The sequence below is a fragment of the Alternaria atra genome, assembly GCF_907166805.1.
Source record: "Alternaria atra isolate CS162 genome assembly, contig: 23, whole genome shotgun sequence".
NCBI classification, from domain to species: Eukaryota; Fungi; Ascomycota; class Dothideomycetes; order Pleosporales; family Pleosporaceae; genus Alternaria; species Alternaria atra.
In genome coordinates, this window is record NW_025091321.1 from 1,692,448 (window position 1) to 1,714,396 (window position 21,949).

Here is a 21,949-nt window from a genome sequence, read left to right on the forward strand (position 1 = left end):
CCATGCCCTGCAGTAGAGCCACCGCGCCTGCGGCCATGGATTGCCGCACGAGGTTTTCGCCGGCTTCCAGCCCAGTGCAAGGCTATACCTTGCTGTGATGTCCGCTGTGGCACAGTGTCTCAAGTGGACACTGTCGGCGCTGCATCCTACAAGAGGAAGCATACATTTGCTAAAGCGTCTTCTTTGAGATGGTCTCCGAGATGAGAAGAATAGTTCGTGGCAACGCGAAAAGAATACGAAGGGGAGCAATGAGTATATATGAGGGCCAGGGCAAGGCTCTTGGTATCCATCACTACCATCGAGTACTTTTCCAGCAACATGAGACTCGTCGACAACGCAGCGCTCCTTGGGACTCTACTTCTTGCTCCTCGTGGAGACACTAAGCAGTGTTACCGTCTGCCAAGCGACCCTGAGTGGCCATCCATTAAGGCTTGGTCGACACTGAACTCGACTGTCAATGGGAAGCTCGTAGCCACTGTTCCTATCGGGTCACCTTGTCACGATCCGACGTACGATGCCGATGCTTGCGACGCATTGAAGGCACAATGGACGAACCCCCTAACGCAGTAAGTGCACGAGCTCCGTGAACATGCTTGCACAGAACTCTAATAGCCTTGGCAGCACCCCGTCCTCCCATTCCATCATGCAATCGTACTTCGCCAACCAGAGCTGCGATCCATTCTCCGATAGGAGCATCCCTTGCACTCTTGGCAACTACGTTTCATACTCTGTCAAAGCTACTGAGGCGGCCGATGTCATCTCTGCTCTCGAGTTTGCCAAAACTAAGAACATCCGTGTTCTTGTTCGCAACACTGGGCATGACTTTCTTGGACGCTCTACCGGAGCCGGTGCTCTTGCTATCTGGACGCAAAGTCTCAAGAGCATCACCTTTGGTGACTGGTCGGATAAATACTACACTGGCCCATCGGTCACGGTTGGTGCAGGTGTCATGGGCAACGAGTTGCTTGAGGCAGTACACAAGCAAGGCATGACCGTTGTGTCTGGCGAATGCGCCACGGTTGGGCTGGCAGGTGGTTTCACCCAAGGTGGTGGCCATAGCGTTCTCAGCACTGCCTTCGGTCTTGGTGCTGACCAGACCTTGTCTTTCGAGGTGAGAAGCTCTATATCATAAGCAGTGAGGAGCACGACTAACCATGTCTTTGTAGGTCGTTACTGCTGAGGGCAAGATGCTCACTGCCTCAGCAACCGAAAACGCTGACCTGTACTGGGCTCTAAGTGGAGGTGGTGGTGGCACATATGCCGTCGTCCTTTCAATGACCGTAAAAGCATACCCAGCCAAGCAGGTCGGTGGTGCTGCTATGCAACTCCTGGCGTCATCTACCACTCCCGAGAAGTACGCCGCAGCAACTGCTAAGCTTCTCGAGCTCCTACCCGGCATGATCGATGCCGGCGCCATGGTCGTCTTTCTGGTCAGCACTCAGTACATCGTAATCAAGCCCGTCACTGTTTGGGACTCAACAGCCGCGTATGTCAAGGACGTTGTACTTGCGCCTTATGCCAAAGCTCTTACAGATCTTGGCATTACGCCGCCGATTGTCTACAGCGAGTTGTCTTACCGCGACCACTTCGATCGCTACATGGGACCCCTCCCACGTGGAGCATATGAGGTCAACAGATATCAATTCGGCGGCCGTCTTATTCCCCGAGATGTGGTGGAGAACAACACTGCAGAGCTTGTCAAGGTTTACCAAGAACTTGCTGCCGAAGGTGTCTTGCTTGCTGGTAGCTCGGCTAACTACCAAAAGCCTGAGGGATCCGCCGACAACGGTGTACTACCAGCATGGAGGAACGCCATGATTCAGCTGCAACTTATCACGAACTGGGACTCCACCGCTCCTTGGGCCAACATGGAAGCCGCCCAGCAGAAGATGACCAATGAGCTTATGCCTAAGATCGAAAAGATCACACCGGGCAGTGGGTCGTACCTGAACGAAGCTGATTTCCAGCAGCCAAACTGGCAGAGCACATTCTTTGGTGAGAACTACGAGAAGCTGAAGGCCATCAAGAAGAAGTACGACCCCAAGGACATATTCTACATCCTCAAGGGTGTTGGTAGTGAAGCTTGGAACGTCAGCAAGGACGGACGTATGTGCCATACTTAAAGCACAGTATATACTCATAATCTTCTTGTATATATAACATATTAACCTGGGCTACTCTTAGCTCATGAATGTATACGGCCTTTAATAGATTCTTCCATAAATCCGTACATGCAGCATTCCAGAAACCTACCAGCGACTAGAGGAATCGACTCGGAATGATCGCATTCGTAGTGTGCAACCCAATACGATCCAATGTGACACATTGATTGGTTTTCATGTGCGAGACAGGATGTGGCGTTGATGATGGAATGCTGCACATTACAGTCGGAAGGATTCACGAGGATCATTGTGCGGCCGTGCACGAGGGAGCCGCCCGAAACTTCGGGATGGAGCCGCGTACATGCCCTCACCACACATTCATCGCCTCAGAGCTTGAGCCCTGACCCTACACCACTTCGTATACAGACTCTGCCTGAATAGTACGAGACCTTACTATATATGTGTGGATCTAGCCAGGCTGCACACATGGCTTTACGAGTCAAATCTCGAGGCCCGCCGATGGCTGCCTGCAGCCATCCCGCTATAGGTATCTCAAGCATGGATGTTGGGAAGTACATACCTCGAGGTATCGCTCAAAGATTCCTGAAATCCTAGTTGATATTTTAACCTTGTTTCACTGAATTTGATTCTGCGTTGCCATTCCCTTGCGTACTCTGATTAAATTATCCGACTCCCATATACTTCCCGAAACCTCAGAGTAGGACCTTACTCTGTAAACATTCACCCTTCGCCCTCTGTCTTTACAGTGAATCTGAGAGCTCAAACGCTAGTGCTAGTTGCCTCACCTACCGCCAGTTCCCTTCTTTCTACATAATCCCCACACACCTGGTCCTTTACATTGGTACCGAGCTTAATCTACCCAAGGTTCAACTTACCAACCGACTACAGGAACCAGTCCGCCCCTCTTATTACCATCCTCGATCGCCAGAGATACACATCTTGCATTATCTATAGCCGCCATCATGTCTAAGAGCTGCGTAATCTGCGGCACTGAGGAGAGCGAAGGCGAACTACTTCTCGAAGCACCCTGCGGTCGACATTGGGTCTGCGCCGACGATATCGGAAATTTCTTCGAGAACGCGACAAACGATGAGAGCCTGTTCCCGCCACAGTGCTGCGGTACCATGTTCATGTTGGAAGACTATGAGGATTACGTGCCATTCGAAACGGCGTGGGCATATCAAATGAAGCAGCAGGGCGAGTATTCCGTCTTAGCCAAGTAAGTACTACACGAATACAACCCACACTTGACACATCCAGAGCTAACATTCTGACAGATTCCGCATCTACTGCGCAAACCTAACTTGCGGGAAATTCCTACATTCCGGATCGCAAGCCGAGGATCCAGAGACCAAGATCACATACGCCATCTGCGAGGCTGAAGGATGCGGGAAGTTGACTTGCGTCAAGTGCAGGGCCTTGCTTGACCAGGGTACCCAGAACCATGAGTGCCAACACAATGAAGACGAAAAGAAGTTCAAGCAAACAGTCGATGAGAAGGGCTACCAAGAGTGCTTCGTCTGCGGCACGACTGTAGAGTTGGCCGAGGCATGCAATCACATCACCTGTAAATGTGGTAACTCATTCTGCTACGTCTGCGGAGAGAACTGGCCCGGTCTGCACGGCTGTCCGCATTATGGGCCCGCCGTCTACGACGAGGAGGGATACAACCAGGACGGTTACCATCGAGATAGCGGTCTCAACCGAGAGGGTCTCACCCGTCGTCAAGAAATGATCCGTCGTCGTGAAGAAGACGACGAGGCGGATGACGACGACGATGAGGGCGAAGGTGAAGACGATGAGGGCGAGGATCCCGAATGGGAAGTCCTGCAACACCTGACTCCTGATCAGCGCGCCATGATCAACCAGCTTCCTCATGGGCCCCGCGAAGATGCCCTGGATCAGTTTCGTATTACACTGTTCGAGACCCAGGGCATCACATTCGATCAGTTTGCCCCCCAACCTCCGCCCCCGCCCCCAGAAGAATTTGGTGATGATGGCGATGCTTGGGAAGATGAACAGGATGAGGCTGATGAGAATCGCGAGGGCCAGGACGAAGATCTACTATTTGAAGATGCCCCGACTACACAGTTACCTACCGATCCAGTAGATGAGGATGAGGTACCAGCCGACGCTAGGGTTGGACAAGATCAGATTGATGTCCGAGAAATCCAAGAGGACATGGTACCTGTGGTTCTGCATTCCGATGATGAGGACAACGTCGACCCTTGGCATGGCTACGAAGGCGAACACATCATCACTAAGGAAGAAGGCATCCAACAAGGTCGTTTTGTAGATGACCAGTCCGAAGTTTTCGACTCCGATACTGTTACCCCACCAGTAGATCGCAACAGCGAGGGAACTAGCCAAGTGCAGCAAGTGCCCGCCAGTTTCCCTACGGACGGACCCTACACGATCGTCGCTCGTGGTTTCGTCTCAGGCACGACTATCAATGACATAGAGGCTGTCATGAACCGTCACGGGGCGCAAGTAATCGGGAGAAGGCTTATGGGAAGCGATCCAGTGATTGTGCAACTGCAGTTGGCGACTCAGCAGAATGCGGAGAACATTATTGCTACGTTCCATAGGCGGGAATTGGATGGTCGGGTATTGGACGTGAGAATGGAAGACGAAGATTTGTAGGGATACTGGCAATATAGGGGTGTGACGCTAGAAGGCGCTTCCGTCTCTTCGGCGTAGTATCTTTTCCTACTAAAGTGAGGTTCCGCTTGTTGTGGTGGCCCGCTACGAGATATATTTAGAACATCTGACGACTTCCCAGCCGTGTAGCTAGATATCGCTACAACAAAGACATCAATGCATAGATCGTCACTGCAGTACTTCGAGCGTATGCCTTTCTTGCTCGTGCCTTGTCAAAGCTAGGCGTGGCATCGCCATTACTTGACGAAAGTGTTCACAGGCAACCTGTAAACGTCAATCGTCCAGTATGGCCTCCTCGTTCCCTCCCACTGATCACTTCCGTGCAGACCAGACGGCACGTTAATCTCCTCCCACTCAGTATCGAAACCCGCCTCGTACAGGTCCATCTCAGCAACCTGCCCTGACGTTAGCACCGCCTCCGTCCAAATGTAGACTTTGAAATAGACATACCTTTGTGTAAACATCATAGCAGATCTGGCGATCAGCACCAAGCCCATTGTACCAGCCAAACTTGCCATCCTTGGCCAGCAGCGCCACCACATACTCAGCGAAGAACTCCTTGAGCGCCTTGTAGTCTTCGGCAAAAGTATCGTAGTAAATCGCATCTAGCACAACACCCTGCTCCACCAACTTGGGCAGGACGTCTTGCCACCGTCCCTCATGAATCTTGACATTGGGCTTGTCGTACCAGCCTTGCTCACGGAGGCGCTGGTGCACCTGTGGATGCGCCTCAACAATGTGGTGTTCCGCCGGGTCGTGCGTGAGGATAGCAGTATCCACAATACCCATTCCGTGGCCTACATTCATGGTGCGGAGTCCCTTCTTAGGAATCAGAGTCTCGGCATGGCGTTGCATGATTTCAGTTTCCCAGTCCATCATAACGGCATTATCGGATTCGTCGAGCAAGATGCCGGGTTTGTAGCGGAGTTGGCTTCTGATGTAGGCTTTGTTGTCCAGGGAGACGTCGTCGAGAACTTTCTCTTCGACGACTTGTTCCACGGCTTTGGCATCTTCGGTAGACACTTTTTGCTTTTTGGCGGCCGGTTGCTCCGTGTCTTCTTCCTCATCGGCTTCCTCTTCTACGTCGTTGTCGCCCATGCCGAGCGCTTCTAGCCGAGCAAAGAGAATCTCGGCGCGTACACCGGCTTCTACCATCATCTCGTAAATCTTCTTTTGGCCTAGGCGGAGAGCAATGCATCCTGGTGTTTCGTCCTCCTTGTTAAGGTCGTTCCAGATGGCACCATTCTGTAGGAGGGTCTCTACGGTCTGAACCGCAGCATCGCCGGCTTCTTTCCCATCCTCGGCTTTGCCACACGCTGCGATTGCCGCGTGGAGCGGTGATGTTGATACTGTTGCTGTGGGATCTTGCACGTTTGCCGAGCCATCCTTGAGCAGGATGTTCAACGCTGGCACATCATGACGCTCCGCCGCTGAGATGATGCGCTTGGCAAGGAGGATATCTTCTTCTGTTGCTTGTTCAGCCATCTTGAATTGTGATTGAATGGACGTCGATATGAGTTGCAGAAAGGACTGTGGGGTTGGGTAACTTTTTCTGCAGGGTTCACGATAAGATAAGCGAACACTAGTGCTTCACTGTGGCTACCTGATCAGGTATAGACTGGCTGTCCATCGGTGCTAGACGGCTTACGTATCGAAAAAAAGATACTAACTTTGACCTTGATAGCCGTGGCGAGGTTCCATTCGCTGACAACAAGCATGTAGCCGCCTGAACAGGTTTGCTCAATATTGCGTTTCTATTGATGATCTACCCAACTCGACTCCCAGCATAAGATGCTACAGGCCAACACAACACAGTGAGAAACTCCTTTCCATGGGTCTATAGAGATAGACATATGCTAATCCAATCACCGCCATCCAAACACCTTGCTCCTGTGCCATGCAAGTTCTTCAAACTGTGGTCGTATCTAATCGAAAGTGCCTTTTTCCGTCCTACTAAGCCACCAGTATAGATAGTGATGCGAAACTGACGATGCCAAAGGAAGACGCGCAACAAAGCCCCGCTAGGAATATTCCTGTACGGGGCGAACGTGTATATAGACATTAGAAGCGAATTAAAGGGCGATCGACGCGACAGAATAGATCTGATCCCCAATGGGTGGCGGCGCCTGCATGCTGTATGCAAATCAGCCCGACGCCTTCGATGCAAATATGAGCCCACTACTAAGCTTATTTCTTCATCATCTGTGAAATGTTGTTCCATTTCTGCTTTAGCGCTTCGTGCTCTTCGTTGATCTGGAATGCTGGTTAGCCGTGCTCAGTACCAGGCTAGCTGGGAAGTTAGAACTTACTGTAGCCCATTGCATCTTGACGTCAACCAACTCTTTCTCCATCTCAGCCATTGAGTCTTCTAGATTGCGGTTCTCGTTGTGGACGACGATGTTCTTTTGCATGACAGTCTCCATTTCGTTCTTCAATCTTGCCTCGACCTCTGCGGGTTGGGTGTCGACGATCTTCTGCAGCTCTTCGACCTTTGTCTTCAACGTCTCGTTCTCGTCGGCGAGGTTCTCGTTCTCGACCTTAGTCTTGATGAGCTCAGAAGCGACCTGAACATGCTCCATATCGGACTGCTCAGCGCGATGCTCGAGTGACCGGACCTTCTGTTCCAGAGACGTCACCTTATCTTTCAGTCCGTGAAGCTCAGTCTCGCGCTCCTTCTCTATGCGTTGCTGTTCTTTCCATTCAGCAGTGTACTGCTTAAGCATCTCTGGCGTGATCTTGACGGAAACTGCGTCTTTCACGAGAGTGTCAGCACGATAGATCTCCTTGTCGATGCCAGCTGTCGAGCCAAAGAAGCCGTTCTCCAGGATTGAGTTAGCTGATGGAGCTTTGTCGATATAGACATCGAACAATCGCTCCTTGAGGAACGTCGTCAGTGTCGACATGTCCTTCATACCCAGCAATGTTTCAGCGTTCTTTTGCATGAGCACAATGCCAAACTTCAAGATCGCAGATTCAAGACCCTCGCTGAGTATTAGATCGTAGATGCGCAAGACGAGCTGTAGCGGGAACCGGTATGCGAACAATGTGAGGAACCATTGCGTAGCGTAGAGTTGTGGCTTGACCTCTCTCCGGCGAAGATGGCAGTAGAGAGCGGGTTCAAACTCTTCCAAAAGGCGTTCGAATTGGTAGAGGTGCAGATGGAGTCCAGCCATGTCAGCCACGAAAAGGTCGCGCAGGCGATACTTGTTCATCAGTGTCACAAAGAGACTGAATGCCTCTTCCTCGGGCATCTACCAAAGTCAGTTGCAAACCGCGAATATTATGTAGATGGGAACTTACGTTGAAGAGTAGAGGCATAGCGATGAAGTTCATGCCTTGGGCGTAGCCGACAGCATCATCGTACAAAGCATAGGCTTTGCAAATGCCGAAAAGACCGTCTTGCAAACCAGCTGCCATGACGTACTTGGAGTAGCTCGTGCGCGCTCCCAGATCGCGCTTGATGACCTTCTCTAGTTTCGAGATCGTGGCGGTGTTTTGTTTCTTTTCCGCCGCAAGCCTTGCTTGCGTCTTCATTGGATCTTCATTCTCTGATGTGAGTGACGGTGAGCCTAATGGCGCAGTGGTACTAGCAGCTGTTGTAGCCGGACTCGAGTAGTCGGAGTGCACAGAAGACGAGGACGAAGCGACTGATTCCTTGCCGTTCCCATTGGTGTTCGCATTGCTGAGGGTACTCGTTCTAGCGCTGGCGCTGACGCTCATGAATTCCTTGTCTGTTCCACGAGCTACGAGTTCCCTGTACATGCTCTCCAGCTCTTCGCTCTTACTTTGCGCAAGCACTTGCCAAATGACTCCCCGGATGACTTGAGGGATACCATTTGCGATGGCGCGGTTTAGTTCTTCAGGGCTGGTGCGCGCAATCGCTGCTGGGCCCTCATTGACCACTGATTGCCAGAGGTCCCAATCTACAGGCTCGGCTATGTCTCCCGCCGGGCCAGCGGCGAATCCAGATGCAGTTCCCGGGGCCAGCTTCGGGTTGATCGTAGGTTGTTTTACGATAGCTGGAGGACTTCCTGGCTCTTCTCCAGATATAGGCGTAGGACTGGCAATGCCGAGCCCAATGCCCGGCGATGCTAAAGCCACTGCTGGACTGCCATCTGCGCCTGTCTCATCGCTCAGTGTTATGCCCGCCTCTTCCCTCATTCGCAGAATTTTGAAACGATCTCGCAGGCTGCCCTGGCTTGTTCTGTTCTTTGAGCCCATTTCTCCTTCATCTTCGATCCTGCTCAAAGTGAGCTCAGGGTTACTGCCGATGGTTGCAATAGACGCTCCAGTATTCCGTCGCTCTGCAGTTGTCGTAGCCGCCGGCGGAGATTCGGGTTTCTTGCTAGAGCTATTCCTCGAAAGCCACGCAAAGGGGCCTGTGAGTTTTCTAGCCGTTGGTGGTGCTGGCGCGGGCTTCTCTTGTACAGCCGGTGGTGCGGGCGGCGGAGGAAATTTTACAGGTGACATCCTGCCAGAGAGGCCTTGTAGTCCGCTTGCGGAACTTGTGGAATCTCGGGAGTCTCGTGGTGGTAGTTTTGGGAGTATGCCAGGGGCCTTGGAGCCTTCTGTAGAACGTTAGCTTGAGTCTTGCGACCAGCATATATTCACGTATGCAGACGCGTATGTGGGTGGGGCCAGTGAAGGGGTGCAGAACGCTCCTGCGCTGCAAGCATGAACCGCCCAACATGCACACATCACATAGGCTTTGTTCCGAGCGGAGTAGATGTACTCACCGCTATCTAACGACACGTCGTCCATGTCCGACGTGACTGACACTCTGTGTCCGGTGAGCAGTGGTGACTTGACTGCGGGTGCGTTCTCGGTGGGCTTCTCCGTAGGCTTCTCCGTGGCCTTGGGCTCGGCTTCGCTGTCCGAATCGTCACTTTCTTCGTCGTCGTCTTCATCCTCCTCCTCATCGTCGTCATCATCATCATCATCATCGTCGTCGTCGCTTTCCTCTTTGGGTACTTTTGGCACTGCAGGAGCGGGTGACACTGCTTTGGCTCCTTGAACGGTTGAAGAGGAGGACTCTCGTTGTAGGAGGGACCGCGACCGTGACTGTGATCGTTCGGATTGTGACTCTGGGCGAGGGGTAATCTCAGATGCTTCTTCGAAACTGTCCTACACCGCCGCATACATATTAGCAAACTTGCACTACGACGGCCTCGTCCAAAACCCAGATATAACGGGTAATGCTTACACCATCCGTATCAGAACTGCGTGAGCTCGTGGGTCTTTCTGATTTATCCGCCATATTTGCAAGGGTTGGCGGTGTAGGCTATTGAGGGTCGCTGTATGGTATCTTGAAAGGCAGCTGCAGTCAACGCGGCGTAACTTTTGATTCGAGCAGGTGTTGAATACAAAATAGAGATTAAAAAGTAGTATCGTTCGGGGGTCAGCGAACAAGTCGGGGGCTCAGCGGTGGTCGTTGGTGGTGATGGGGAATTAGGAGCGGGACAGCGACGTGGGTTGGTGAATTAGAGAAGTGGAGCACGACCCTGGCCGCGGCCTTGAACTTCGGGGAAGCCACTGAGCAGCCTACAACGACACGTCCTACTTTAGACCCCCGCCCCATCACTCAATAATTGGCCGCCATTGAAGCTGAAGTCCGTAGAATCACCAATGCTGATACTGCGCATGACGTCGGCATGTTGATTGTGCATATGCAGCCATAAGTTCCAGGCCAGCTGTTCACTTGCCCGCCGTGGTTGCACAAACAGCCCACCATGGCCTGCGAAACATAAGGTTAATCTGAAACATGCACTAAGCCCGCCACTTGTTGGTCTTCCGCCGGGTCTGCGCGTCGAGGCTTACATCGACTCTCATACGCCATCAGCCTTCGGCACTACTCTCGGTTTTCGAGGCGATCGTCCAAGGCTGCAAAAAGGACGGGGAATAAGTCCAAAGGCGGCAGTCAGGAGCCGCTAGGCCTACCATCAATATGCAGGACAAGCAAGGTTTACACAACTTCTTTGTTCCCTCCTATTCAGCCAGCAGCCAGAGACGCTCCTTCCTTCTATGCAGCGGCTGAGTGTCAGCTGCGTCATCTTTGTTTCGCGTCAGCACAAACGGGCGGGAAAAGCAGGTGCAGCAAGTGTACTTTTGATGCAGGGGAGGACATCGTTTGAACAAAAGTAATATGAACTAGAATTGCAAAGTCGAGGTATATACATGAACATCAAAAAAGTATTCCCAATCATAGTTTCCAACACGTCTCCATCGCCATTATTCCCCAGTCACCCTATCTAGAGATTACTCCTCTAGTTGAGGCACTGAGAGTAGAAGTCGTTCTGCTTGACACACTTGGCAGTGCCCTCACAGGTAGTAGGACCGGTCCATCCAATACCTCCGCAGCTGTGATAAAGCTTAGCAGCACCAGCAGTTCCGGAGGGAACGGCACCAGTGGGAGCTGCGATACCAGATGAAGGGCGGACAAGAGTGGCGAAAGTGGTAGGGGCAACGGGAGAAGCGCTGGGGATGGTAGCATTCATCGAGGGGCGGGCGGGTGCAAGAGTAGGGAGAGCGGGAGCGCTTGTCTCGGCAACAGCAGCGACGGACGACACGGCGGCGAGAGTAGATGTAGGCGCAGCGGCAGCGGAGGTAGGGGCTGCGACGGTGGAGTTGGCAGCGGAAGGAGCAGCAGCAGGAGTGGATGGCTTAGCACCACCAGCACCACCGCACGAAGCGACAGGGCCACCGGGAGCCTTGTAGGTGCTTACGTCGAAGCCGTTGTAGACGTTGGGGATGTAGATGTTGTCGTCCTCGGCCTTGTAGGCACCAGGAAGCTCAATGGTAGGTCCGCATGCACCCTCGCTGCCGGTACCAGTGATCTTGAGCTGAGCACAGCCAATGTAGAACTGCGCACCGCCAACAGTCTGGGCACCGTGAAGTGCCAACATCTCTGAGCGGAGCAGGTACTCGCCGCTGGCAAGACCAGTTGGGAGAGCAAACTCGCGGGTCATGTTGTTAGCTCCCATGATCTCGTTCGCCCACTTTCCGTCAACGTTATCAAGTTCGTCAATCTTGAACCATCCGGCACCGATACCGGTAGCCTGGGAAGCATCGTCGACGGGTCCGTAAAGCATGTGGGTGATAGGACCTGGGTGGCCGGACTGGTCCCACTGAACCTTGATGGTGTCGCCCTCGTTGGCAGCAACGGTCTCAACACCGGAGGGGACCTTGGCGCCGTTGACGTTGCAGACGATGTCGTCGCTGGTTACGTCGGTAACGGGGCTGTTGGAAGGTGGCATCCGGATGCCGACCTGGTAACCAGGAGTAACATCGTTGACCCAGAGCTGGTGCATGTTCTGGTGAGCCGAGACGGCGGCAAGGAGAGCGCTTGCGAAAACGGCCTTGGTGAACATCTTGAAGTTTGAAAGTGTTTCGTCGGTGTGGTATGTACAATGACTTGGTTTGCAAGGATATACTAGTGATGCCTGATCACGAAAAATGAATGTAAGGTAAAGAGTGAAGGTGGTAGTAAAAACCGGAACGAATGTGTTCAAAGAAAGGACTGGCCCGTTGGAATGATGAAGCGTGGAAGGCCAGGACGACGGCACCTTATAAACTCCTCTCACGTCGATCTTTTGCTTGACTTACACGCCTGGAACAAGATTAATGGTTTCCGGAGATCAGGACGAACCGCCTGGAATCCTCCTTGACAGCCGTTCACGCTATCCCAGTCGTTGGAAACGGGAACAACATCGTCTTGACCGATGCCAAGAGGCGACACGCCAGCGATAAATCTAAATGAAGGGCTAGTTTGCTCTTCTTGGGTATGGTCCGCGATGCTTGTTTATGCGACAGGTGCCATCCGAGATTGGGTGGACATGGTGGTGGAGAAAGCTGGAAGCGAGCGTTTCCAAACTGGCTACTTGGGTTAGCTAAGCCGTTTCGTATGTGCACCCGCATGTTTCAAAACGTCTCTGAGAGCCGTTCGCTGGGAACACGATCCTGCGGCGAGTCACTATGAACATCAGAAATTCGCTATCGTTCCTGCCGAACCTCGTAAAGGTACCTAGAAGGCTTGTGGATACCCGGAATAATTGAACAAGGCGGCCTCGATGCAGTAGATGATAATTTGGAAGGAGAATAGCACAGCATGCACCTGAAAGTATGTACGGACCATGCAAACAGTTGATATTGCAAAAACAAATCTATAGTCTGCTACCCTTTGATGAGGCTGCACTTCATGACGCGCTGTCCCGGCGCCTGAAGTGGGGCAGTATCGGTGGGCGTCAGAGTCTTCCTCAGGGTCCTCTTCTTGTAATAGTTGTAAAACCCGTAGGCGCTGGCACGGTGCGTCTCTCGATCGACGTAGAAAGTCTGTCCATGCCCTTACTCATGTCAGGTAATGTTTCGGATATTGGTTCCGTTGGGCTCGGGGATTTTGTAGTGGAGGTAACAGTACTCGTAGGCAAGGCAACAGTTCTAGTAGATACAGAAGCGCTTCCTTGGAGGACTTCTCCGTCGAAGTAAAAATGAATCTCCTGCACCGTAGAAGTTGGCGATGCCGGATGGATGATGGAGAGAAATTGTGCGCCAAGCAAGATGGAGGTGAACCATATTGTTATAAGGAAGAAGACGACAAATAGTACCCACGGCACAAGAATACATTTCCGTGGCATGTGACTTCGTGCGGGCAGTGTGATTGGGAAACTTGGTCGTGCAAAGTGGGGGTGGTTTGTGTCCTGGTAATCGGGCTTCACACGAGCTTCCTCCGCATCCTTTGAAGGTGATCTTGTGTTTAGATGACGGGTCGAGGATGGCAGATCATGTGTGGTAGGATGGTAGTAAGGACTGTTCGATGCGCCACTTTTTGATATCTCAGCAAGAGTAGCGTGTTGAGGCGTTAAAGGAATGTCATGCGAAACGAAGGTCGAGGTATACGTCGGAGCCGGTGAAGGCATGTTCCTCAGCCCGACTGAGGCCATGTCTCCTGACGGTGTTCGCTTCTGAACATCCATGGTTGAGGCGAATATCTCAAGAATCTCTAACGGCGGTAAGAAAGAGAATTGGCCTTTTGATGGTTTCTACAAAGAGTGAACGTGAAGTTTGAGGGTTTTAGCATTTTCTTTGTGCAGATGAGCAAAATAAAGGAGATGCATATTACCGAACAGCGTGGCATGCGTGAACAAAGACCTGCCTTGATTAGCTTATGGGAGGAGCAACGTGTGGATGTTTCATCCTTTCGATGAATGCAGTGGTGGTGAGAAGTAGCTTGGGAATCTGACGGTTTGTGAAGCGCGGCCTTGCTGACCAACGATTGGCGTGCGGCGCTTTTCTTCGAATGCAGGGTCTAGACGTAGTGCCCTACTGGCTGCATCAAGCAGTCTCAACCACAGTCATGTTCGGACTATGTAAACATGAAAGTGTTTGTTGACTCGCGAAACGTCCAGTCAAATTCATATTCATGAGGCATACGTGCAGAGCGCGCCCTGTCCAGCCGTACTCGAGGGTATCGTACCACAACTCCAAAACTCCTAGTGCAATAATAGTCCAGACATGTCCAGTCACTATTGTTCAGGCGCAGTCAAGCTTTCGCCTTGCCTTTGCCACTCCCTGCAGGCCTGCCTCGCTTCTTCCCTGCTGTGGCTGCTGCCGGCTGTGCGCGAGCAGCTGGCTGACCATCCGCCCGCCTGCCCTCAGCTGCCCTTATATTTTCGAGCTCCTTTTCTAGCAAGCCTTGAAGTTGCTCATTACGTCTTCCGAGGAGCAGCACGTCGTCGGGGTTGATCGTGTTGCGACCAGCGTGCTTAGAGAAGACTTCAAGGTCGCGAGCTGTGTTTGCTGCATGACATTAGCATTTTGTGAGCTATATGGTATTTGAAGGCGCGAGTCAGTCTTACCAATTTGAGTGTATACAAGCTCAGTAAGGGCTCCAATGAACTGTGGTGTTGCGTTCAGATCATTCTCCAACGATTTCTCGTCAACGAATTGGCCGATAGAGTACCAGAGGGCTGACTTGAGCCGCTATAGATACCGTCAGCACATGCCCATCATCACATTGATACACGAGTCTCTTACCTCTTCGCGCTCTGCCTTGGCATCATCTGACGCCATGTCGCCCAGTGGTTGAAGTCAATCGCGTGTAAGTGTCGACCTGAGAAGTGATGCGACGCGTCCAAAGCGGGCCGATAGCGGGGCCTCGGTGATGAACGGGAAGGAGGTCACCGCCCGGGTTCTGCCACCTGACGGTCCACGCTTTGAGTGATTTATTGTTGTTGCGCGCAATTACTTTCTTCACCAGCATCGCATTTTTCACACTGTTCTACGCACACATAGTCCTTGACATAGACGTTAGACGCCGTTCCAACATCAGCTCCCATAAGCTGATAATCGCATTACCATCTACACGGACCTCGCTCTTATCCCAGCACCGCGCAAAGAGTCCCCGATCGCAATCACCCATATCGCATACCAAGATGGACTACATACTCGACAACGTAGGCGAGTGGAAGGACCGCCTGGTCAACAACTCGATCAAGTCTTTCGAGGAGATGACTGCTCAGCGCTGGGTCCGCATCATCGCCATCGTAGGCGCGTACCTCCTCATACGGCCATACCTACTCAATGCCGCTGCCAAGAAGCAGAAACAACAACTAGAGAAGGAAGCTGAAGATCTGGGTCTGGGCAAGAGCGAAGCGCTAGACGCGAATGACTTCAGGGGCAGCGGTGTCCGGGTGAAGAAGGGCGAAGCGAAGAAGAAAGAGTAGGGTTTGTATACAGGAAGCGTTATATGAAGGTGGCAATACGGTGGAGTTCTGGACGAGGATGATTTTGGTGGAGAGGAATAGGAATAGACGGCTAGGGGCACATGGACACGGGTTGTACGCGAATGGCGTTTTGGCGAATAAGCTTTGCCAATATGCGAGGCTTCGCGGGCTGCGCAGATACTAGGTGGATTGTTGGAACATTCGAGCGGCCTTTATTCCCAACGGTCATGCTTGCGACGACGCACTCGCCGGGGATAATACAACGACATCAGAAGACAGGCATCTAAGACAAGAGCACCTTACGGTTGCTTGGGTTTGCTTTGAATTAATGCTAACGCAATCTACTACCTTAATTCTCCATGTTTCCCATGGTTCGACCTTCTTATCCAATGTCAACAGTGATGCATCGTGTCACGGACAGGGTGTACACATCAAGGAGTAGGAATTTAGCCATGAAACGCGAGCATGGTATGTCGACTGGTGGTGATTAATACTATCTTCATTTTGCTTATTGGATGCTAGACGCTAGTGTCCTCCATACCCAACCATTGAATCTGTAGCTAGAAGGCAGTTCGTTCGTTACATATTCCAACACATCATCTTCACACATCTATCGCGTTTGCCAGCTCAACATCCCCTTCCACCCTCTTCCATCCTACAAACTCAGCATGACCATTCGCTTGCTACTCCGTCACCTCATGATCTCCTATATTCACAAACTCCCGCTTCACAACCCTTCCCTTCATACCCCAACTTGCTACATTATCACCATGTCTCCGCACATGCATCTTAAACAATCCCGATGCCAGTGGACGACGAGTACCGTAAGCAAATCCAGGGAAAAGTGCAAGACCTACTTTCCGAGCGCCACGAGAAGCCTACGTTAAGACTTGTTATCGAAGCTGTGGTTGAGGGAGTGAGGTTGTATCGAAGTTATCAGGAGAAGAAAGCGACGGAAGAGAAGGATAAGGGGAAGGGTAAGCATAGGAGACACAGGAAGGAAGGGGGTATGGAAGAAAGTAGGAAGGACGGGTATAAGAGGCATGGCGGGCATGGACACAGCCATGGATCGAGTGGCAGGCACCGACATCATCGTTATCGTTCCAGATTGAGAGATGAAGAGCGTGGGAAACATCGACGTAGTTCACTAGCTGAACACCGTTCGAGATCGCGACATAGACATCGAGATGAGTCTCATGGAAAGCGCCACGAACGATCCAGATCCCGGGACAGACGTTCAAGTTCTCATCGCCGGAATGGGGACAGCAGTATTCGCGATCCTGTTATCGAGAACCGACAAAATGGTGATTCGGACTATCAGATGACAGGTGGAGCAGGACCACCAGATACGTTGCATGATGGACACCGGAAGCCAAATGCACCATTACCTAGAGATGGAAATCGTCCAGGAAGTGGAGCGAGTGGCTACCAAACTTCATGGCGAGACTTGACGCCAAAAAGAAAGAAAAGTCCGCTGTCTGGAAGAAGAGCTCCAACACCACATCGCTCAGCGCGGAGACCGTCGAAAGATCGTTCAAGGACGCGATCCCGTTCTCGTGGGCGAAAGGATACACCACGGTCAGGACGGAAGAGCTCACACACACCCCATCGATCTCATCGCCGGAAGTCTAGAGAGCGCTCAAGCTCTCGTCGGTGTGACCGTCAACATGACAAACAGCCATATCCAACACGGCAGCAGAAAGGACCGGACGGCACGCCATTCGGAAGCCTGCCTAAATACCAAAGCAAAGCTGGCATAGCTCTTGGCTTTGGAGATCATTTCATGAATACCTACAAACACATCAAAGCCGAGCATGAAGCCGGTCTCCGAACTAAGGGTATGTTTGAGAAAGCACTAGATGAAATGCGGAAGAAGAAAACAGACGCAAATGTTAGCAGTGGCAAACAAAAGAGTAGTCGAACGAAAGAGAGGGAGAAGATCCGAAAAAGTGAGCCAGAAAGAGTCAGATGGGCTGAGCGATATCCTGGAAAGACGAGTGGCGACGAGTGGAAACCGAGTGTTGCTGAGACTAAGGCATGGGAGCATCATCGTCGTGAAGAAGAGGAGCATCGAAGGAGCAAGCCGAATAAAGGAAGACGAAGAGAAGATACTGACCAGAGGAAGGACGGGAGCTCACCGTTTCTAGGGATACGTTTGCAGCCTCCTACATCTATCGGAACTCCTCGTCGTCAGCCGCCTCCTGTTGCTCGCGAGTTATTGCATTCTACTCCTCCGAACCATCCACATCCATCTGCTCCAGAACCGCCTAACTGGCAGCATACGCCTCTCCAACCGCCTTCACCCATCCATGGTGGGGAAATTTACGAGCGTGAGGCTTCACTATCGCGAGAGCCCAGTGCTCGAGGTGCGGACGATCGGTCTGAAGTTGGAGTAGCAGCGAGCTACTACGAACAAGCTCCACGTTCACCAATGCCAGGAAGTTATGAAGATATCGAGAAGGCAGAACATAGAGGATACGATGAAGCGCCATACACGAACATACCTCCTTCTCCCATCATACCCACATACCCAGATACGCCTCCTTCTCTAGTCGAATCAGAAGGTCCTTCAGGCTCGTCATCACCAATCATGTCGCATGCGTCACGAGCTGCATCACCTCCGCCTCGATTCACGCCCGCATTCTTGCGAATTATTCCGATGCCGGCTCTCCAGCAATCGGCACTTCCTATCCCCCCTCCTCCTCTGCCAGGACCAGCATCGCCTCCGCCCAGACCTCCTCCAGCCCCTCCGCTATCTGCAGCGAGGCTGCCAAACAATACTGGGATGGCCGGTTTGCTTGTTGATATCCAGGGCGGGCTCAAATTGTGCAAAGTAGCAGATTCAGACAAGAGAGACAACAGTAATAGCCCGAGAGCCGGCAGGGTAGTGTACGAGGAGACGGCACACAGTCATGATGTGGAAGAACATGAGCGAGCTCAGGCCAGGGGAGCAAATAACCAATCGCCATTTCGCGGAAACAGTGCATGGAGCACCGTCATTTCTGTAAACGAAGAAGACGATGTACAACCAGAATCTAACAAGGCATTCCAAGATCAGTTGGCAAAAGCACTTCAGGCGAGGGCATCGGGTTCAGGTACTGGCACTCCTGTAACACAGCCTCGAAGGGGTTCTGGCGATAGCTCACTAACAGCGAGCTATAGGACGTCGATGATTGCCAATGTGTCTTGGAAATTGCAGGGCGAGAGTACGTTGATGTATCCTTAGGTCTAGGCAAAATTGTACTAACGCATTAGCAGAGACTCCCCCTCAGCAGTTTTCCAAATCAGAGAGTGGCGAGGATCTAATCTTTACTTTGGCGGCACATATTGCGCAACCGGGTTGGAGTGTTCGGTGGGCTGGATAGGAAGTGTTAATTATGAAGCTGAAATGAGATGAGACTGAATGCTGAAATCGAATAGCGAAACATCATCTGGGAACAGTTAACATGAGTTCTTCTACCACTTCTCGTGTTAGACACGTTTGGTGCATCTGTGCAAGTACACCTAGTCGCGCGCGTGTCTACGTTGTGACGCGTTCCGGTTGGCGGAGAGCTGAACGCGTGTGCATCCGGCCCGTGAGAGTGAATGCTGTTTACGAACGGTTGGCCCAGGCTTCCCAATTTCGCGGCAGAGCTCTGGACCGCCAAGCTCGTGCAAAGGACACCCGGTTGTTAGTCTTCATCCCTATTCCTCGTATTATTAGCTATCTCGACTTGGGAACTTCCTTGCATTCTTCGCCGAGAGTTCAGTGTACATTTCTACCACTCTTTCACGATTGTTAGTGGTTGCCTCTGACGTTGAGCTGCATCCCCCCCCCACATTACTTCAACGTCGCCCCAATTGGACCCTGTGGCATCATCCGGCAGAAGAGCGCAAGCGTACCGCCCGCAACTTTCGCAGTTCAACACCACACCTTCTCTCACACACAACCAAAATGCGCATCTCATCGGGCATTCTTCTCGCTCTCCCGGCGCTTGCTGTCGCCGAGGAGCAGGTTCCTCTCCTTGACAAGGTGAAGGGATTCTTCAACAAGGCGACTGCTGCCGTCTCCGCATCCATCCCCTCCATGCCATCGGCGCCCGTCGACACAGCAACGAGCAAGGCAGCATCGAATGCCGCTGCAGTAATCCAGTATCCCCTTACTCTGGAGAACTGGAAGGAGGTCCTGACTGTTGATCCCACTGCTAGCCCTCCTACAACCCAGGACTGGCTTATCTTCTCTACTGGCGGCAACACCACTTGCTTTGGGCTGTGTGCAAACGCAACCAAGGCATGGAACGTATGTACAGTAGCTGAACATGTAGACGACAGACACTAATATGGACTCAGGCTTCTCTTCCCGTCATGGCCGCAAAGACCAACGCGCCCAAGTTCGCGTACCTTGACTGCGAAACCGAGCCTGTTCTCTGCAACTCATGGTCCGTCGGCGCACCATCGCTCTACTACTTCCAGGTTCCCAAGCCTATGGCCGACCAGTCCGCGCCAGTCCCCACCGTTCGCTACATGCCCTTGAACCGCACAAGCACCACCACCGAGACCTTCAAGAAGCTCATCGTCGACAATGGTATTGAGCAGGTCACCCCGTACGAGGGTCCCTTCCACCCCTTCAACGGTGTGCTTCAGCAGTACAACCTTGCTGTTCCTTACGGATACGTTACCTGGGGATTTTCTAAGATGCCTTCATGGATGCCTATGATCATCATCTCCTTCCTCAGCAGGTCGTTCATGTAAGTTGAATCACAGTGCAGATCAGAATCTTATGCTGACTACTTTACAGGAGCAAGCGCATGTCGGGCCCAACTCCTGCAGAGGCGCGCGCTGCGAACGCACAACCTGCTCGATAAATCAGTGCACTCCGGCTTCCGGTTGGTTAGTGCAGCCTGATAAGGAAACGACAAGCTTCGTAGGCGAACCTATAGTATTCCCAGTAGGGTGGTACGACATATACAATCCTGTAATTGGATTTGTTGTGGACGGGAGTGTGGACATGTCCGGCAAGTGGGAACGGGGATGTGAACGTGTGTAGAGGAAGAATAATGTAGCTCAGATACCTGGGAAGGCGTTCAATCAATGCAATGCGTTTAGTCATATCATCTTCTATCTTGACCATTTTCAGAGTGAAGGGTCGAAAGACATGTTCCGCCGGCAGCTGCCAAGATGCGACCGCGCTACCAGGCCATGCGCTAAGAATCTCTTGAACTCCGCAACCCCAATTCCACATCACATCACCGCAATCATGGTGCACATACTGAAGCGCATGCGCGTACTACATGAGGCAAGTGGTTGATTTCCGAATGCATTGTCTGCTTTTCGGGCAGAACTAACAATTACTACAGAAGGTACGTAAAGACAACCTTTGCAAGCACCTCCGAAAACATGGCTGAAGCATGTAATCCCACCGGATATGCTCAAGTCTTGCGAAGGCGACATGGCGCTGATAATACCGGCAACAGTTATTATGGATACGATGTGGACCAGGCGCACTTATACTGCCAAAAGAGGTATCGAAGATCAGTATGGAGTTCAACACCAAGATCTACGGAGGACATAGAGGGGCAAGGTACGCTTGCATTTCTCTTCTATGCTGGTTCCGAAGCAAGGAAGAAACACGATGCCTTATGTCGGAGACTACGTCGGCGGGCTGGCATTAGTACTCGACGATAGGGTGTGCTCACCTTACGAACAGGAAATTCTGGCGCAATATGCTGCCCCGGATGAAGTACCGCAACCCATCTATCCCGATGGAAATAGCGCGACATAACGATCCCGACGGTCCCTCGCTCCTCCATATCTACACGGCAACCAAAACCCAACCCACGGCTGGCTCCACAAACTCCCCCACAGCCCAACAGTCAGACTCTTCACCACCGTCTGGCACACCGAACCCGCGCAATACCCTCGTACCTGATACCTCGAAACCCACATACACAATTGACATAAGAGATCAATCAGACAGCGAGATCTTGGAGGCACTGGTAGAGAAGATAGGCGCGCAGGAGATCAAGCCGACTGAGCAAGAGTTGGCTGAGATGAAGGAGATTGCCGAGTTCAAGGAGCGGGCTGAGGCGGACAGAGTGCAGGTTAGGGAGAGGTTATTGAAGGAGCGGAGAGAGGCAGAGCTGCTTAAGTTGGCGAGGGGAGAGGTACCGGCTACAAACTAAGTACCTGGGTTAGGGACAAGTTCTGAGGTTTGCATATAAAAAACATGTGGGAAGGCTACATAGTCTCCCACCTGCGTTTGGACTACGATCCAGCGGCTTCGAGGCCGAGATTATGTATGATATGTATATTGTACGAGATGCATAGGACGACAATGTGCGACCATATGCCTAGGGGTCATGATGTCTCAGTGCTCACCGATGCGTTCGAGGCAGTAGCGTCTCAATCAGAAAGGCAGTCAATCCCGCATCTGTTTCTAGAACTCGCGCTCTTCTACCCAGGTGCAGA

General features: G+C 52.1%; 9 protein-coding genes across 9 annotated transcripts; 5 read left to right on the forward strand and 4 right to left on the reverse strand.

The window, feature by feature from the left end:
• Window positions 1-545: 545 nt before the first annotated feature.
• ALTATR162_LOCUS4150 (uncharacterized protein) lies at window positions 546-4,766 on the forward strand (the record flags this gene model as incomplete). The annotated part of the gene is made up of 4 exons (XM_043311760.1): window positions 546-566; window positions 1,167-2,106; window positions 3,078-3,342; window positions 3,401-4,766. The coding sequence occupies 4 exons, from the start codon at window positions 546-548 to the stop codon at window positions 4,764-4,766; spliced, it is 2,592 nt and encodes an 863-aa protein (XP_043167695.1).
• A 254-nt stretch (window positions 4,767-5,020) lies between these two features.
• On the reverse strand, window positions 5,021-6,269 carry ALTATR162_LOCUS4151 (uncharacterized protein; the record flags this gene model as incomplete). The annotated part of the gene is made up of 2 exons (XM_043311761.1): window positions 5,021-5,179; window positions 5,235-6,269. The coding sequence occupies 2 exons, from the start codon at window positions 6,267-6,269 to the stop codon at window positions 5,021-5,023; spliced, it is 1,194 nt and encodes a 397-aa protein (XP_043167696.1).
• Window positions 6,270-6,971: 702 nt separating this feature from the next.
• Window positions 6,972-10,041, reverse strand: ALTATR162_LOCUS4152 (uncharacterized protein; the record flags this gene model as incomplete). Its single annotated transcript, XM_043311762.1, has 5 exons — window positions 6,972-7,037; window positions 7,094-8,035; window positions 8,085-9,352; window positions 9,521-9,908; window positions 9,988-10,041. The coding sequence occupies 5 exons, from the start codon at window positions 10,039-10,041 to the stop codon at window positions 6,972-6,974; spliced, it is 2,718 nt and encodes a 905-aa protein (XP_043167697.1).
• Window positions 10,042-11,047: 1,006 nt separating this feature from the next.
• Window positions 11,048-12,151, reverse strand: ALTATR162_LOCUS4153 (uncharacterized protein; the record flags this gene model as incomplete). The annotated part of the gene is made up of 1 exon (XM_043311763.1): window positions 11,048-12,151. One exon carries the CDS (start codon window positions 12,149-12,151, stop codon window positions 11,048-11,050), a length of 1,104 nt encoding a protein of 367 aa, XP_043167698.1.
• Window positions 12,152-14,319: 2,168 nt separating this feature from the next.
• ALTATR162_LOCUS4154 (uncharacterized protein) lies at window positions 14,320-14,849 on the reverse strand (the record flags this gene model as incomplete). Its single annotated transcript, XM_043311764.1, has 3 exons — window positions 14,320-14,576; window positions 14,636-14,759; window positions 14,814-14,849. 3 exons carry the CDS (start codon window positions 14,847-14,849, stop codon window positions 14,320-14,322), a joined length of 417 nt encoding a protein of 138 aa, XP_043167699.1.
• Window positions 14,850-15,211: 362 nt separating this feature from the next.
• Window positions 15,212-15,502, forward strand: ALTATR162_LOCUS4155 (uncharacterized protein; the record flags this gene model as incomplete). Its single annotated transcript, XM_043311765.1, has 1 exon — window positions 15,212-15,502. One exon carries the CDS (start codon window positions 15,212-15,214, stop codon window positions 15,500-15,502), a length of 291 nt encoding a protein of 96 aa, XP_043167700.1.
• An 802-nt stretch (window positions 15,503-16,304) lies between these two features.
• ALTATR162_LOCUS4156 (uncharacterized protein) lies at window positions 16,305-18,867 on the forward strand (the record flags this gene model as incomplete). The annotated part of the gene is made up of 3 exons (XM_043311766.1): window positions 16,305-16,479; window positions 17,263-18,708; window positions 18,761-18,867. The coding sequence occupies 3 exons, from the start codon at window positions 16,305-16,307 to the stop codon at window positions 18,865-18,867; spliced, it is 1,728 nt and encodes a 575-aa protein (XP_043167701.1).
• A 569-nt stretch (window positions 18,868-19,436) lies between these two features.
• On the forward strand, window positions 19,437-20,346 carry ALTATR162_LOCUS4157 (uncharacterized protein; the record flags this gene model as incomplete). Its single annotated transcript, XM_043311767.1, has 3 exons — window positions 19,437-19,781; window positions 19,832-20,229; window positions 20,280-20,346. The coding sequence occupies 3 exons, from the start codon at window positions 19,437-19,439 to the stop codon at window positions 20,344-20,346; spliced, it is 810 nt and encodes a 269-aa protein (XP_043167702.1).
• Window positions 20,347-21,204: 858 nt separating this feature from the next.
• Window positions 21,205-21,663, forward strand: ALTATR162_LOCUS4158 (uncharacterized protein; the record flags this gene model as incomplete). Its single annotated transcript, XM_043311768.1, has 1 exon — window positions 21,205-21,663. The coding sequence occupies one exon, from the start codon at window positions 21,205-21,207 to the stop codon at window positions 21,661-21,663; it is 459 nt and encodes a 152-aa protein (XP_043167703.1).
• Between the last annotated feature and the right edge of the window lie 286 nt (window positions 21,664-21,949).